A 17,091-nucleotide genomic window follows, 5' to 3' on the forward strand; every position below is an offset into this window, starting at 1 on the left:
GAAATTTCTCAGAGATACAGAATATGTAGGACAATATTCCGGGATTCTTTAGCTTTTGTCCCAAGCTGTAATGTATTGCTATGGTAGCAGTATGCTGTATGAGGCTGCTAGGGTAGTATTTATGCTAAAAATAAAATGGTAAGAGCAGAAAATTATTCATTCTCAGCGTGTCTTGATCACTGTGGGAATGGGTGAGACACAGAATTGGTGTGTCAGGATTTACTCTCTCAAGGTTGGAATTCAGATACTGCCTCCTGCTATAAAGGGTACTGGGTCTTCTGGGCTCTTCTTGAAGACCCTGCTGCTGTGGTAGGATTTGCTCTCACAGACTTAACTGTGTGAGACCTGAAACTGGAGTAATGGGAAGCACCGTGAGTCAGGACTGACATGCACTGACAGAGCTCTGGGGGAGTCACAGATGGCCCTAGCCAGCTAGTGGCTGGGTGTGGGCAGCCTTCCCAAAATCTGAGCTGCAGTGTCTAAAGGGCAATGAAGCACCAGCAATGACACCTATATTTCAAGTTTTTTGCATTGTTTTCCTCTTCTGAGACAGAGCTGGCACTGTCTTCTTTCAAAACAGCTAGAAAGGGATTACCTTGGCTTCTCTCAATCAAAACAGAAAGAAGAATTGCCTCGGCTTCCATCAGTCAAGACTGCTATTCTTGTTTAACCATTTCTGTCTGGTTTCCCTTGTTGACTATGCCTTTTGTCCTGCCCTAATGAACTGGTATCATTTGCACCCCAGAGGTAGCCTACTCCCATTACTGTACCTTTGAAATATCCCAAGGATTGAAGTGATCCATGGAGGCTGGGATTTGTTTGTGTAAAACAGAGTTTCAGCATCCTGGGATTGGGAGAGATTGATAGGCTTTTCAGACAGGAGTTTGAACTGTGTGTGGACATAGGTATCTCATCTGTGGTTATCTGTAGTGTTCACACCTGCTGCTGTGATTTACGGCATCTTTCACTGCTTATCAAAGTGCTGGTCTTCTAAAACAGGGAAAGAAGAGTATAAGACTGAGGATTGCTTTTGATGCAGATAGTGCAATCTATCCTGCCCAGGAGAATTTAAAGGTGGGATACGAGCCCTGCTGCATTGGGGTCTCTGTGGATGGTTGCTGCCATGCTGGGCTTGTCGCCCTTCTCAGCTCAGGCTGAGCACAGAGCTGTCTGATGGAGTAGTGAATTTTGCCATGGTGGTAGTAAATGGTCCAGGAATCTGCGAGCTGCTGGAAGCACATCACTGGCTAATTTACACACATTATGATGTTCCTATTTCCATCTCATCAGTAATTCCAGGCTTGGGTCATCACTTTCTCTCTTACCTTTCTCTCACTCTATTCTTCTCCATAAATCATGGGCTATTTTAGTGGATCCTCTAGGGAGCACAGAGAAGAAAGGTAAATGGACAAGAACCACATAATTTTTTTTCCCAATCCGTTTTTCAGAACCCCCAGAACCCCCATGAACTTAGCCAACACAACTTCGTGAACAATCCTAATCTCAATTATGATTTTTGCGAAGACAAATGAAATGAGGAATTGGATTCTGTGTTTAATTCTTTGTTCATTTTACACCTCTCCTAACACCTCCTTTTCCCACCTTCCATTTTCCTCAGCCAAGCTGTTAACAATTAAAAGGAATTATCTTCCCTCTGGTTTTGACTTGATTTTATTTGTGTTTATAGCAGTTTAGCTAACATGCTTTACTCAGGCAGCTGCAGGGAACAGGCCTGGTTTCCACTGGGCACTGAAAGCTCACATTTCTCTCCAACTTGCAGGTTTTCTTTTAATTGATTCCTTTTGTTTTCTAAGTGACTTGTTTTTTGTGCTGGCTAAATTTGTCAGACTGACAGCTCTGGAGACTTATGGCTTCTGCAGGTCCCTGAGGCAGGTGAGCACCTGACTGTGTGAACTCTCCCCTCTGTTTCCTAGTGATTCTCCTCCAACTCAACCTCTGTCCCTACCAAACAGAAACTTTTCAGCACTGCCCACTTGTGCAGTGTCTGTGTGCCTTGTCCTTCAGAGCAAGATGGATGATGGGGTTGCAAGGCATCTGTTGTGAGCAACTCTCATGGTTCACAGCACAAAACACTTTTCCCAAGCAAATACTGCCCCACAATATTTGTGTTCCAGTTTGTGGAAGCTGTGTTCCTGCTGGCTTCTGTGAGGCTGAAGACCTTGATTCTCATGATCTCCTTTCCTGCTTTGTATCAATGCTAGTGTTAGCCATTCCCAGAGCTGTTCTTGTGTCCAACCCATCTTTGTGAACAAGCACCTGTGTTAATAGAAGACTTATTTTCTTCTTGGGTAGAATTTTCAAAGAATGAGCCTAGCTTTGTGCTGCCTTTATTTGTCACTTAAAACATCCTCCTACACCAGGCATACAGTCACCCACATGCAAGTATGCAGAAGTGACTTAAATCCTGGTGTTAACAGAAGTAACTCATTGAAGGCAGTGGAATTCTTTGCTCTTAACTGGGGGTGAATTTGGCCTTTTTGCCAAACCACTAGACCAGGGTAAGTGGTTAAGTGCTTTGACAGTTCTTATCATCTAAGCTACAAGTTTGCTATCATCTAAGCTGCAGGTTGCCATAAATAATTTGCATAACACGTTTCCAGGTTGCAGAGGTCTGTGGTAGAGTCTCTGAAGTATGCAAGACATGTAAAGTAAAAGCAGCTATTGTGTGACAGGCTGACAGCTAGGCTGTATTCTCTAATCCTTCCTTGGTGTGCTAGGAAGCATAATGTAAGCAATGGAATAGGAAGTTTGGATAGTGGTGTCTCTTGCCCTTACCAGCTTTTAAACTGTTAAGGAACTCTGGTCTTTGCCATAAGCATTTTCATGGAGAGGCAATTGTTACTGGGAAAGTTCCAAGCACCATCTCCCAGTAAAGTCAATGAAATTGCATCCATCAAAGGAGTTAAATAATTTGGTGTATTTTTATATTGCTCATTATTGTTATGTATGCAGATGACTTGGTGAGTTCTCTATTTTGGCCTCTTAGTTTTGAGGACGAAGATGTCCTTGCTGATTTTGGGACCTGTACAGCTAATTGCAAGCATGGAGAAGTGTCCAGAGTATCAAGAAATGTAAATAAGTTATTGGACAAGATATTAGTAAGCTTCCTAGTACAGATATGGTGAGTAGTAAGATTAACTTTTCCCTTTCTTTTTTTGTCTTGACCCTACAGGTCCTGCAAGCTCTGTGAGTGCCAAGCAGTGAATTATGGGCTGGGTATCCACCAGTGCATCATGAAGATTGACTTTATTTTTGCCCTCTTGAAGTTCACGTGCGTTATGAATTTACTCTCTCTTCTATCTCACTGCCATCTCCGTCAATATTGTCATCACTTCTAGAAAACAAGAATTTTAGGCTTGGGCTTTGGCTCTCCCTTTCCTTCCTCCTGGAACACCAGTGTCACCTTTGTGTTCTACCGAAACAAATCACTGTAGGTTATTTTGCCCTTCAGAGAAGTACACCATCTGGAGAAGTCACTTCAAGTATCCTGTACTTCTGAGATAAAAGCCTCTGGTTCCTAAGAATAATTGAGATCTTTCCTTGGGAGGAGACACTTCCTCTTGGTCACTTTCTACTTACTCTCCTGTTCTCTGTCACTCTCTCTGCTCTTCTTCTCTGCCTTTTGGATTTAACATTTGGTGTTGACTGCTGGGGTTCTCCTCCTAGTAGTGTGGCTTCTTTTTTTCTCCTAGGGAAGAGCAGATTCTTGAAACAATGGGCTTCACTCTGCATTCTGTCTACTTCACCTTGAAGGTGAGTTTGCTGCTGGGCTCCTTGCTGGGTCTCTGTTTGGGTTTGGAGTTCATGGGCATCCCCAACCAGTGGGCCCGCTACCTCCGCTGGGATGCCAGCACAAGGAGCGAACTCAGCTTCCAGTTCAAGACCAATGTCTCTGCTGGGCTGCTTCTCTATTTTGATGACGGTGGTGTCTGTGACTTCCTCTGTGTGTCCCTGGTTGATGGGCGCATCCAGCTGCAGTTCAGTGTGGACTGTGCGGAGACGACAGTCACCACAGACAAGCAGGTGAATGACAGCAGCTGGCACTTCCTGATGGTCAGCCGCAATCACCTTCGGACTGTGCTCGTGCTGGACGGTGAGGCCAAGCCGGGCGAGGTGCGTCCGCAGCGCCAGTATATGAATATCGTCAGTGACCTTTTCATTGGTGGCGTCCCGCTGGACATTCGTCCTGCTGCCTTGACTCTTGATGGTGTTCTGAGTGAGCCTCCGTTTCAAGGATTTATCCTGGATCTTAAATATGGCAATTCTGAGCCGCAGCTCCTGGGCAGTCAAGGGGTTCGACTGGAAATGGAAGGACTTTGCTCAGAAAACCCCTGTGAAAATGGTGGCACTTGCTTCCTTCTGGATGGCGAGCCACACTGTGACTGCTCAGCCACTGGATATGCTGGCAAGCTGTGTTCTGAAGGTAAGAGAATACTTCCCTGCTTCTCATTGACCTTTACACAATCCAGAGAGTTAATTTGTTGTTTGGCAGGGCTATGACAGAGTTCTTGTTCCTTTGATGGTTATCAAAGGAATTCAAGTTCCACCATTCTTTTTCCAAATAGAAGTCATTAAATGGGAATAGATAAAGAGTATGAGCAGCTGCAACAAAGTGTCTTTCTGAAAGAATGCTGCACTTGTAACATGGCGAGATTTTCATCATCATCATCAGCAACTTATTAATAAGGGTAGAGAACATAAATTGGTAAATAAAACTAAGAAGTACCTTAGGTTAGTGTTGGTAAAATAAATGGCTGGCTTTTTTCAGTAGTGCCTGAAAACTGAGTGAAGTGTCAGCAAACAGGAGCCATATGTATGTGTATATATATGTGTGTGTATATCTATATATATATAATCACTAACATAACTGATTGACAGGACATTGTATACTTATTTGATATTAGCAGTTGCTACCCTGTGGAAGCCCCATGCTTCCCTTCAATTGCTTGCATACTAATCACTGAATGGCACCTTGATTTTTTTAGCATCCTTGATTAAATTACTTAAATTGCTTTTTAAATTGGTCTCAGTGTTGCAAAGGGAAGAGGGATTTGAATGTTTCCTCATTGTTTGGTGCTCTCTTTTTGAATTTGAGAGTTTTAAATCATGCAAACTGCATGATGAAGTGTATTTCAGATTTTTCCTTCGGTCTTTAGCAATTGTGATGGTAATTGATTTTGTATGTGCAGGAGACTTAAGTCAACTGAAAATTCCTGTGTGAATTTGAGAATCTCATCACAGCATTATTTATGACATTTGGCTTTAAACACCACAGTTTGAGCTTGAACCAAAGATGAAACCTGGACAAGAAGTGTCCAATCTCAAGGAAAAAAAAAAAAAAACCCAACCTCAAAATTTGTCAAAATGGAAATATTTGCAATAATATATTTTCATGGTTACTATTTGTCCACTTCTTTTGGCGATGAAACTAGATTAACCAGAGCTTAACCTGTACAATGTGAGATGCGATGAAAACAGTCCTTATACTGTTGCTATCTAAGTAAAAAGCCCTGCAGCTCCACATTTACAGTCTGCATTTAGATGGAGAAGCAAACATGTTTTTATAGGAAGGGAAGGTTTGGAAAATAAACATAGCATCCATATGTGCAATAATTTTAGGGTGATTTTAATAATAACAGAAAATTTGGCTTTATGTTCAAATAATTCAGTACATTAGCCTTAGACAGGAGGTGTGAGCCTGTGATGTGTTGAACACAGAATTCTTCCTGGCTATTTGCTCCGACTTGATTAGTCCAAACCATTAATGAGCCAGAACTATTGAGCCATGAATTACGTGGGGCAGGACAGAATCCTGGGTGTGACCAGGCAGTTCATGAGCTGGGCCACCAGCCTGATCCTCCTATGCTTATGGAGCAAACACACCTCAGGTCTAAATGCTGTGGTGACAGAAGATTGCAAGAGCCACACAGGCATGTGGACCCTGAAACATACAGATGTAAGGCTCTGTCTGCTGCTGGGCTAATGGATCCAGACTCCTCGGGGAGCTGCTCAAGACATCAACAGTATATGGTTTTCAGTGAACCACTTGAGAAAGTACTGTAAGTGAGCAGGAATTCCATGTACCTATGGGGCAATTGTAAGAACTCCAACCAGGGCTCAGGGGGTGGACTTTGTGCATTTCCTGGGTGGGTGGAACAATCTGAAATACATCTTCTAATGAATCCAGGGATATTTTTGTTGGAGACACCATGGATAAAGTAATGCTATTGTTACCATTTGAAGCCATGAGTCACCATTGCTGTTTGTTTCCTATAGTGATTCATCAGTTTCCAGCCCAACCTGCTGTTAAGGGTGAGCAAAGAAGTTTGTCACAATGTGCCTTCTTAAGCAAACATTTTTAACTCACTGTTAGCTGGGGTCTTTTCACTCTCGGAGAAGATGCTGTGCAAAGAACTTTTCCAGTGGATCAAATGTAGAGATTTCCACAGTCATTACCTTGTTTGGTTCTTCTTGTTTTCTCATATTTTACTAAATGGTGTATATTTGGTTTATGTTAGAATTTTATAATCAGCCTTGTTTTTTGCCTCCTTTATGCTGTAGCAGTGGTGATTTCTCTGTGTTAAATACTGTCATTGAAAAAAAGGTAACAGTGTCTGTGCAGATGAATGGGAAAACCAAAAGAAAAGGCTGTTTAGTAAGTGGAAACAAGCAGACAAAGAAAAGTGGCAAGAAAAAAAAACAGGAACCAAATTAAGTATAGCTACCTTTTTGTCTGATTTTGAAAAGCGCAAGATGTTGTCTTTCAATTCTGCAAGTGTGGCAGAATCTCCACTGATAAACAGTAGGATGTGGCAGGAATGGCAGAACTGGTTACAGGCTCTTCCTTTTTGTGGCTTGATTGGCTGTTAAACAACTTGTATTTCCTTTGTTTGCTTTTTTCCCCCAAGATACCGAGATGTTTGTTGTCAGAACTGTTCTCTTTTGTATCTTTATCATGCCTCTGGATATATGCAGAAGTAACATGGTTATTTTATTCCCAGTCTCACTTTTGAAAAAGATTGGTCTCTCAGCTGGATATCAACAACTGCCTTTTTGGGGTGGGAGCTTTCACTCCATTACAGTATTTACTAATCTGTAGTCTATGTGCATATTTTCATTTCATCATCAGAGTTGGCTCTTTTACTGGGAACTGATGGGTCCGATCAATAACCAGTTCTGTTTGAACAGCTAAATGTAATGTGTACCTTTTTAATAATGAGTTCTCTTGACAGTGTCCAGGCCATTACTTGGCTATTGACTGATACCTATGTCTGCAGTTGGTAAAACCATAGCAAACTCATTTATTTTGTGGCCAGAGATAGAAGAAGTAAATAGAGAGCAGAACCTGCTGTTCCTGTACTATGAGGAATGAAGCTCCATTTACAGTATTATAGGCTGCTGTAACTCCAAGTGCAGTTCCGGTTATGATGGTTATCAACAGAGAACAACCATTCCATACTGGGATGAAACTGTGAATGCTGTCCAGAACGCGCTCCCAGTGTGCAAAAAAAATTTTGGCACTTCATGTGCACCCAGAGTTAGTAGGATTGTGTACACCATGGCAGTCACATGCCCAGATGGTATCTGAGCAGGTACAGTTTCTGTGTCTCAGTTTATACAGTGGGAGTGGAAGTATGTGCACTTTGGGAAGTTTGACTGTTTTGAATAAAATGTGAGACTATTTTAATTGCAGTTGGAGTAAACTGGTTCACTGAATCTGACAGCTCGGTAGGGTACAAAGGATGGCTGATTTGAGTAGTTACTAGTTTGTATGTTTCTGGGCAAAGGGGGCATTAGACATGAAAGCTGAACTCAGAGACATCTTCCCCTCTTATAAACCTCACCAGTCTCTGTGGAATCAGGATGCTGCCAAGAGAATGAGGTTCCTGTAGAATTTGATCATCACAGATACATTCATCTTTCTGGAGAAAAAAAAAAAAGGAAACCCTTCTCCATGCAAATTTTGCAAGCTGAGGTGCTGTAGAAGCCAAATGAGGTTATTCATATCTGTTCATTCAGGACCCTGTCAGTCTGCAAGAAATTTTCTTTCTCTGAGACGGCTGTTTTGAGAGTGAGCTCACAAACCTGGACAGTGTGAATGCAACACTGTTTGTACAAGCGTATTTTAGCCTAAACCCTCACCCTTCTTCCAAGACTCCTTCTGGACTTTCTGAGGAAAGGTGAACAGAAGATGTGCTTAGAAATGCATTAACTCTGCTTGTAGTTGCAGAACCAAGACGTTGATCACCAACTTCACAAAGCACCATGCTGAAGCCTTTGTGTTGCCTGCAGGGGCTGTTTCTAAACGAAGGCTGAATACGGGCTTGATTGCAGCTCTTCCCTTGATTACAGAGCAAGATTTCCTGGGGATGCTGCCTGCTGAATGACAGAGGAGCCCATTGCTCTGTAATTATCACACTTCTAACTGCATCGGGAACAGATTTTTCTATAGCCCCTCAGCTTCGTTTAAAGTGACAAGTTACTCAGGATTTATCCTCTTCCTGCCCCTTCGGAGGAGCCCAGCCTTGGCTGTATCTGAAGGCACTGCCCAGCCTCGCTTGTAGTCACTGTATCTCCCTGCCAGCCACCCCAATCTTCTTAACGCTAAAGAATAGTTTGGCACTTTGCCATGAGCCTGATGCTTGCACTTAATTTGCATATACATTTACATACATGTTGTAATCAGAAACAAATGAACATGACCATAATATTTGCTTCTACTTGCATGTTCTTTGATAGATGAGTATAAATTCATTGTTGAATTCACCAGCAATAAACAGTTGCAGACCCTCCATTTGGTCTTGTGTTCTGCTGTTCTAGAGGACAGCAGGCAGTTCTGGCACATGCTTTGGATGGGCCCAGATCTTCACTCACCAGTGCAAAACTCTAGAATTGATTGTTTCTGAGGTCTGTGGAGCAAATATTGCAAGGGGCAAATCTACTGTTTTATGTCACTTCTTATGTCACAGCACTGCTGTGCAGAAAGCTGGTAAGAACTTTGCCCATACTGCATTTTGCAGCAATTCAGTTTTCCCCATCTTTTGCTTGCTCCATTCTTCCTGGTTTAAGTTCCTTTTGTTGTATTTAAAATTATAATCCAGTCTGGTTGCAATTTTTTTTATGCAATGCCAGATGAGCACCAGAGAAAGATGATGTGTTCAGGTATTAATGCTTATAAAACACTTTGAAACTTCAAGGTGGAATTTAGGCACCATTTTTTATTCTTAATGATAAATATTAAAACTGAGCAGGAGCCACAGGAATTTAGATACTACATACTCTTTCACAGAAGGTGCCGAGGACCCCCCCTCACTAAGTATGGATTAAGCAAACCCTTCCCAGAGCTAGCTGGATTTGTTTTGTAGACTCCCCTGCTTTAAGAGCAGGGGAGCTGCAGGGAGATTGCAGGACCCTGTAAGGTGAGTGCCATTGATTTAAATAGTCTGGCTGCAATGCATGCTGACAGCTATGTTCTTGTAATTTCCTTCTCTTGTATTATAGATGACTATGGGGCTACAATCCTTTTCTGCTGGATTGCGCGTCAGCTACAGACCTTGGGTAAAAGATGTTAAACCCCTCAGTTAGGTGAAGCTTGGACATTTCCTCTGATAAAGTGAAGCAGGTGGTGGTTGGGTACAAAGGAGATTGCTACTTGGTGTAAGGTGGACCTGGTGAAGAGTGACAATAATTTGTGGGCATGGAGAAGAGTGAACTCAGGGGAAAAAAGCCTCAGGATGAAAATGTTCTTTTATAAAATGTTATAGAAGTGTAAACCATAGCTCATATACACTGTTTATAGTAGCTGCTCCGTATTTGTTTTATCTGCCTGGTAGAACAAAAGAAGAGTTCTTAGCTCTTGCAAAGACAATGTGATGACCAAGCTTCTGGAGGACTAAATCTAGATGGAATTTGGATACCAGCATTCTCTGTGAGCCCATTGACCAACCTGCTGGCTTCTGCTCTCTCCCAAAGTGTGCGCAGCCTGGATCTAAACGGGAATTTTTGGGCATTACTAAATAAAGATCAAAATTAAAGTAACTAGCAATAATTACGTGAAGGTGAGCAAAGTCAGAAATTTCTCTTTCCAGTGTAGGGATTTCGAACTTGATTTCTGAAGAAGGCTTCATTTTCCTTTGGTTTTGCCATAAAAAATAAAAGTGGGGGGAAAGAGTTGATTTAATATTACTGTACAGGCTTCTGCTGAGCTAGGCAACTTGTCATGGAGGTCAATCAGCAGTAAATACAGCCCCAAGCAAGGCACATGCTGTAGCTGTTGCTTTCATCCTTATTCTGGTATGAAGGTGTGCAGGGCATTTGCCACAAGGTAATTTTTGTTATGTTTTGGTGAAAAATGGAGGGCAATAATCCTCCCAGATACCTTGAGGATGTTGGAAATGGCGCCACAAAGCTCCAGGGAGAGAATCGGAGGAGGAGCACATCTGAACCCTGTCACTACTTAAAGAAGACGAGCCTCTGCACGTCAGCGTCAGCTCTGAGTGCTCCCTGGTGCAGGAGAAGGTGGTAATCCATGTGATGAAATGGTAGAATGGCCACCTGTCCTTGGCTAACTTCTAATTTCACTTCTAATTTTGTTTCTTTGCTGGCTGACTTTGAACTTGATGGACAGAAAAGCTTTTTTCTCTCCCTATGGGAAGCAAGGCAACTGCAATGTTATTGCTGTCCAGAAACAGCAGTGTGACTTCTGGTGTATGTGTGTGTCTCTTGCACAATCCTTCATTGCAGACAGGTTCACTGCCATTGTAAACCCACCCTGCAGAGCAAAGCAGTTGCCCTTTCTCCATCTGTAAACAGGTCTAGGAGCTGACAACTGGGTGCAAAACAGCCCAAGGAGAGAGTAGATGTTGGGGGGATAGGAAGGACTCTGGATCAGAATCTACTTGAAGCAGAACTCATTTGTATTTGAATGTGTTTGCTGTGAAATGGGGCTGAGACCTGAGTGCATTGGATTCACATTCTGTGCTACTGACACCTTTGCCAGTTATGCTGTGTCAGCTCTCCAGGCCCTGCCTGCTTGTACACTTGTTCACCTCATTATTCTGAAAAGAGACCAAGGTATAACGTATAAAGGAAGTGGAGCAGGGCAGCAGAACTTGAATGGTCTGGTCATAAGAGTGTTAGCACCTAAGAGGCTGATTTCCATTTCTGCTACAGTCTTTCTGTGTCCCTGGAGTGATTTGCTGGCAGACTGAAGGACTCAAGACTGAATCAATTGACCTTTCTTTGCAGAGGATATGTACCTGGTTACCCCCTGTGTCTCAGTTTCTATATCTGAAATATGTAGCCAGTGGGGCTTCCTATACTCCAGGTGTTAAGAATCCCATATGCTTCTGTATGACAGTGATAGAGACATATAAATATCTTAGCATGACAAGTAAATGATGATAATGCATGAACACCCAGTAGAATGACCTGATTTGATAGTCAGTTTTTTAGCTAGGAATGCAGTTAGAAATTAAGGTGGTTTTCTTTGTTAAGTGGCCATCTTTGAGGAGTGCTCCTCATCTTTCTTTTCAACAGAAATCTCCCAGTTTCCTGCTACTCTGTGCAGTGTCACGCTGTGAGTAGGCAGACCTTTCCCAGGCCAGGTTGCAGTTGTGCTGGTAAAGACAGAGCCTGAGCAGCAGTGCAGCCTCTTCCCTGTTGGTGACACGGAGCAGATGCTGCACTGCAGGGTGCTGATACAGCAATAGGAGAAAGCTTTTTTTTTTTTTTTTGTATTTGACCCATGTGCTCCACTGACCTCCCCCAAATGTCCTCTGCTTTGAACCTCAGATGCTGATCAGATGCTTTTCCTTGTACTGTGGCCCACCTCTGCCTGTCTGCACTGGCTCTCTCCCTGCTGTGGCTGCTGGTTTCAGCCTGCCCCTTTCACTCTCCATACTCAAGACTCACCTCCACCTTGTGCTGTCAGGGGAAGCAAAGAGAGCATAAAAGGCTACCCAAGCAGAATGGCATAGTTTGCCCTTCCTCTGTTCCTCTATGCATGAAAAGCAAGATAGCAAAGGAAGCCCATTGGATTGTTTTTGAGTGTTTAATTAGCACGAAGCTGGCAAGTGTTTTGTGGTTCTAAGGCACTGAAAGGGTGCATAAAAACCTTGCTTTTCCTGTTACCTCTCATCAAAGCTCTGACTGCTTATTAGATAATGCAGGTATATTTGTCTGCAGTTTGCAATGTAGGGCAAGGAAGAAATGTATACTTGACTCTCAGGATTTTGCTCTGAGGTGTGATCTTCCTCCTCTTACTCATGGAATTTGACCACTTAAGTAACCTAATTGAATATAATGGATTGGGTTTGGCTCTGAGTATTTGGTAAGAGATCTTTATCAGAAAAGAAAGAAGCAGTTCCTTGGAAGATGTAGGAATTTGAGCTGTAGGTTAAACCAGGCTTCAATCTCTAATAGTGCTGGAAGGCTCCATAGTTTGCTTGGCTGCTGCATTTATTCAGGAGCCTTTCTCGGCCTCTGTAGTCTCTTTGGTGGATTTTCATTTCTTTGTGGTTTGTTGCCTTAGTATTTGAGAAAAATTACGCTGCCTGAGTTTTCCAAACCTTTGGTGTGTTTCCACAGGCATGTGTTTGATTTTCTGGTTATTCCTGCTGCATCCATCTTGCAAGTCTGGGTTTCAGGGTTGGAGAGCCTCTCAGTACTTTTCTCCTCAAGGTAATGTAGGAGAAATCCTTGGAACTAAAGGCACATTTCTCCACTCAGGCTGGTCAGGAAGAAGAGTTGAGGAATGGCTAGCCATGAAGAGAATGGCTAATGTTGTGATCTGCAAATTTCATAGTTCAGTTGTGTTTGCAGCTGAATTCCTTAAGCCTCTTTCTGTATGTCATTGAAATTTCTTACATTCTCCAAATACTGTTTTTAAATGGGGAAGAAGTGCATGGAATCATTCCTTAATAAATTGCTGATTAAAAAAATAAAGGAAAAAAGAAAAGGGTGAAGTTAGTGAAGAAGATAGGTGATTAAATTTCTTGTCTAGAACTACCTAAAAGAAAAAGCTAAGCTACCGAAAAGCTTTACTCTGGTAAAGTAACTGGAATTTCTGTATTTTCACTTCTGCCTTTTGCCTTTTGCTCTGTGGCTTCTCTGAGACCTGCACTGGAACTTGGTGTGATAGGAGGCAGGAGGCTGTACAAAAACAACTACCCTGCATGATGCCTACCAGACCTCTGGTGTAATGGGAGATCTGTGTAGGTCCTTGTAATTCACATAGCTTTGACTGTAAAGAAGATAACAGAGGATCAGTGAATGTGAAAGATTATGAATGGATCTACTGTCATTGCGAAGCAGTAGCATTGCTATATCCCTCAGGACAACCAGAGCTACAGGTAGGTTTATATTAGTGTCAAAGGTGGGACAAAACTCATACAGGCATATCTAGCTGAAAATTTCGCAGATTAGGTACTGGTAGCTGTGTGATCCCAGAGCTTGAAATATGATGATATTGTTATGACTATAAGTTTATTATTGTGTAGAAGACCTTTTGAGTAAACATCGGATGCAGCAGAAAATGGCAAAATCCTCTTTCTTCAGAGTTCCTCTAGTGGGCACTGTGTTGTTGGAGATCTGATTTTTTTTTCTTCAGTGAAGAAAAAAAAAAGTAGGGCTCAAGTGATCAATTTTTAATTTCACTTGCTGGCTGCCTCCTCCTAAATTTTCTTTTCCTTCATTACTTAAGCTGAAATGCTCAATTGTGTCTCAACTGCAGCAATGAACACATCTACAACAAATTCCAAAACCTGTTGGTTTTGAACAGACATGAGGCCTGTATACTTATACACATTATCTCTACTTTGCATCTGACACAGAAATGTATATTTAAGGCAGTCTGGTGTTTGTCTGCCCTATGGCGTGGCATGTTTGAATGAAAGACATGTGAAGTTACATTTTGACCAGCTAAGACACATCAGAATCAGACAGACTGGAAATGTTTTCCTTGTGAAAAATGGTGGTTTCTTTCAGATCAAAATATTTAGAAAAAAAACCCAACTGATTTGGATGACAATCTACATAAAAAAGCAATGTGTTTTTAATTTGTAGAATTTCTGAATCCCGATTTAAAAAAAAAAATGTACTCTATATCTGCTACACATAACAATGTAGCTTATTTTAAAATTTACCAACATGATTAGCCCAAATATGTATCTATTACTGATGAACTGCAATATATCACAAAAACGTTGAAGTGTTTTAAGGAAGGGACTTGTACTCCCACAGTGACCAAATGGAGCTAATGGAAACCCATGAGTTGAACCCCCTGTGGGAGGTTCCTGTGGGAACTGGTAGGTTCAGAAGAGCAGGCAAAAGGAGACCTAAGCATAGGTTAAACTTAACCAGAGAGGAGAACAGATTTCCAGCCTGCAGACAACAAGTGGAGCCTGGAGCACAAATACAGCAATGACCAGATTGGTGCCCTTTGAAGCCTCCCAGGAGAGAAGAGTGGTGTGAAGCACTGTTATCCTTTCAGTTTGCTGGAAGTGACAGCTCCATAGGTACTGCTGTCTGTCAAGAGCTCCACTATAAGAAAGGCTTGAGGAATAATTATGAGTGGATAGGACTCGAGTGGGCTCTTTACCATTTGACTTCTGATATGTATCACTGAACAGTGCAGTCTCTCAACAGTGACAGTGAAGGCAGCAAGGCTGAGTATATTAATGAAGCACCACAGCTGCTGATTTCAGAGGCTGAGATGGTCAGCAGTTTGTTTTTTAGCTTTTTAGCATGTTGGATTGAACCTAAGTAGTTTACAGTGCAGCCGGACCTAAGGACTGGGCAGCAGGCATTCCCAAGGCAGAGCTTAACAAATACCTCTCTGTGCGAGAAATGCAGCCAGCCCAAGCTGAAATTTGGGCTGGATAAGCAAGGCTCTGCCTATGAAAATCACTTGGGATCTGCACCAGTATGGCATGACAGTCATTCTTGAGCTCTGGGATGTTTTCCCTGTCATTGCTGCTGCCAGTGTGGTGACTCCCAGTTTGCCTGAGGCAAAAGATAGCTAAACCAAAGTACTAAGTAACAGATCCTCTATCCCGGGAGAACAATTGGCTGTGATTTCAGAACTCATTTGTCAGTGGTGTTTAATTATAGCCTTGCTGCCACTTACAGTGGAGGTCACCACTATATTGTAGGTCTGTTTAGTGCTCCCTCTGGTCTTAAAAATCTATGAATCTATATCATGCTATTTTGGGGCATTTGTAACAGTCTCCACTAGTTTTCTTCCAGAGCTGAAATTACTTAAGTTTCCTCCTAGTTAATTGACAAAATGTTGTTGTTGGAAAGCTGACTAAAACAATTTAAGCCCCTTTTCAGGTCTGGGAGTGAAAAAAAATGTAGGTTACATCTTCTTTAGTTTCCATCCTTACAGTTGCCCAGCTGTTTTCTCCTTCTGCACAGCTCTGCTGCAATATGTGAATTATTTTAACTTGCAGATACTGTGTTATCAATGAGCTGTTCTGTAGTGAAAATATCAAACGTAAGGATCATTGTATAAAATGTTTTCTTGCACATCTGGTCCCATAAATAATACTCAACTTAAAAGTAACTTCATATACTAACTACTCTTTATTCAAGCAAAGTTTTCATTCATCTGATGGAAGATGTCCTTAAGTAAGAACTCAACACAAATCTACTTAGATTTGTTGATCTTGTCAAGTTACTTTTAAGTCCCATTTAAAAAAAATAATTCAGATACTTTGAAGCCTTGTGACTGATCTGGAATTCAAAATAGCAGTTTTGATCATTTTACCTTCATATTGTATTTATTTCTGTCCTTTTTCATCTCTAAAAATTTGGCCCAAAGATCACATTATTCCATGAGATCCTTTCCGTGCCTGTGTTTGCCTTTAATAATTTTAATGATCTGATACTGAATTGAAACCAAGACCAATCAAATGCTTCTCTTTTAAAACTGAGTGAAGAAGGAAAATTAATTGCAAAAATCTAGCTTAAATGTGATCTTAAAGTTGTAAATTTCAGAATTAAAATGCCAATGCTGCTACAATCAAAATGCCACATGGCATCCATTCAAATGTGCTTCAGGCATCCTGCACTGGAATTGTGTGCAAGGAAGGAAAATAAAAGAGCTAAAACGCTGTCAGGTTAATAATAAATTGTGCATACATGTGGCACATTTCATCAGAGCATTCCTAAGCATCTCACAACTACTGATAAATCAGTCAGCCTTCACATCACTCTACCGCACTGTGGAATGCATGCTATCTCCATTTTACTGATGGCAAAACTGAGAGGCAAGCAGAATGAGAATTATTGAAGGGTATCAAGTCAGAAGCTGCCTGAGGTGAAGTTGGAATCCAGAATGCTAAATTCTAAGTATTAAACAATGTAGTAGTTTATCTAGTTTTATCCAAGTGTGCTAGAAAACCCAGAAAATACTGTGATATATGTTGAATGTGAAGCTAAAACCAGAGCATTGGATTTTAGGGATTCTTGTAACATTTCAGCTGAAATTCAAATAATTTCAACTCTCTTTTTATTCTTTTTGGTGGATTGGATTGTCCATAACGAAGAAGTTCTACCTTTGGAGCTGTTGTCTCATAACTCTGCCCACTGAAACCATCTTGAACCAGCTTGTTCTGTACCTTGTGCCAGTAGGCAGCACTCCTTTGGCTATACTTTATGGATTCCCCTGTTTAGTACTTTTTTTGAGTTAGTAATAAGGAAAAATAGACTTGTAGCAATAAATGTTTAGCTGATTTTGCCCATCACATAAACCCATTGTGGTTTATGTGTGTTCCGATACAACTTTTCAAGACAGGATCCAGTTTCTCTACATGTTTGCAGTAGAGAAAGGTTTATGATTTCAGTTAAAGTACCAAAATGTAAGACTAATTTCAAATATTTGAATACTTGACTAAAAATACCCTTGCATGGAAGGTGATGGGAGAAAGTATGGTTTTACATTTCCCCTCTCTTCTGAATTTCTTCAAACCTGCAAAGGTTAGGCTTTTTTGTAACCTTCTGTTTCTGTCCAGCCTTCGTTGTCCATAAAAAACTTTGTTCCAGAGTGGAGTGGCTCCAATGGAACCA

The 17,091-nt window shown here is 41.6% G+C and overlaps 1 protein-coding gene across 4 annotated transcripts in view; it reads left to right on the plus strand.

Moving 5' to 3' along the window:
• The first annotated feature begins 3,735 nt into the window (after nucleotides 1–3,735).
• Nucleotides 3,736–17,091, plus strand: part of NRXN3 (neurexin 3) — a 912,175-nt gene continuing 898,819 nt past the window's right edge. For all 4 annotated transcript variants that reach the window (XM_041424942.1, XM_041425182.1, XM_041425016.1 and 1 more), the window contains exon 1: nucleotides 3,736–4,444. In XM_041424942.1, the coding sequence (XP_041280876.1) occupies nucleotides 3,736–4,444 (709 nt within the window). The remainder of the gene's footprint in view (nucleotides 4,445–17,091) is intronic.

The sequence above is a fragment of the Onychostruthus taczanowskii genome, unplaced genomic scaffold, assembly GCF_017590055.1.
Source record: "Onychostruthus taczanowskii isolate IOZ18803 unplaced genomic scaffold, ASM1759005v1 scaffold1, whole genome shotgun sequence".
Lineage (NCBI taxonomy): Eukaryota > Metazoa > Chordata > Aves > Passeriformes > Passeridae > Onychostruthus > Onychostruthus taczanowskii.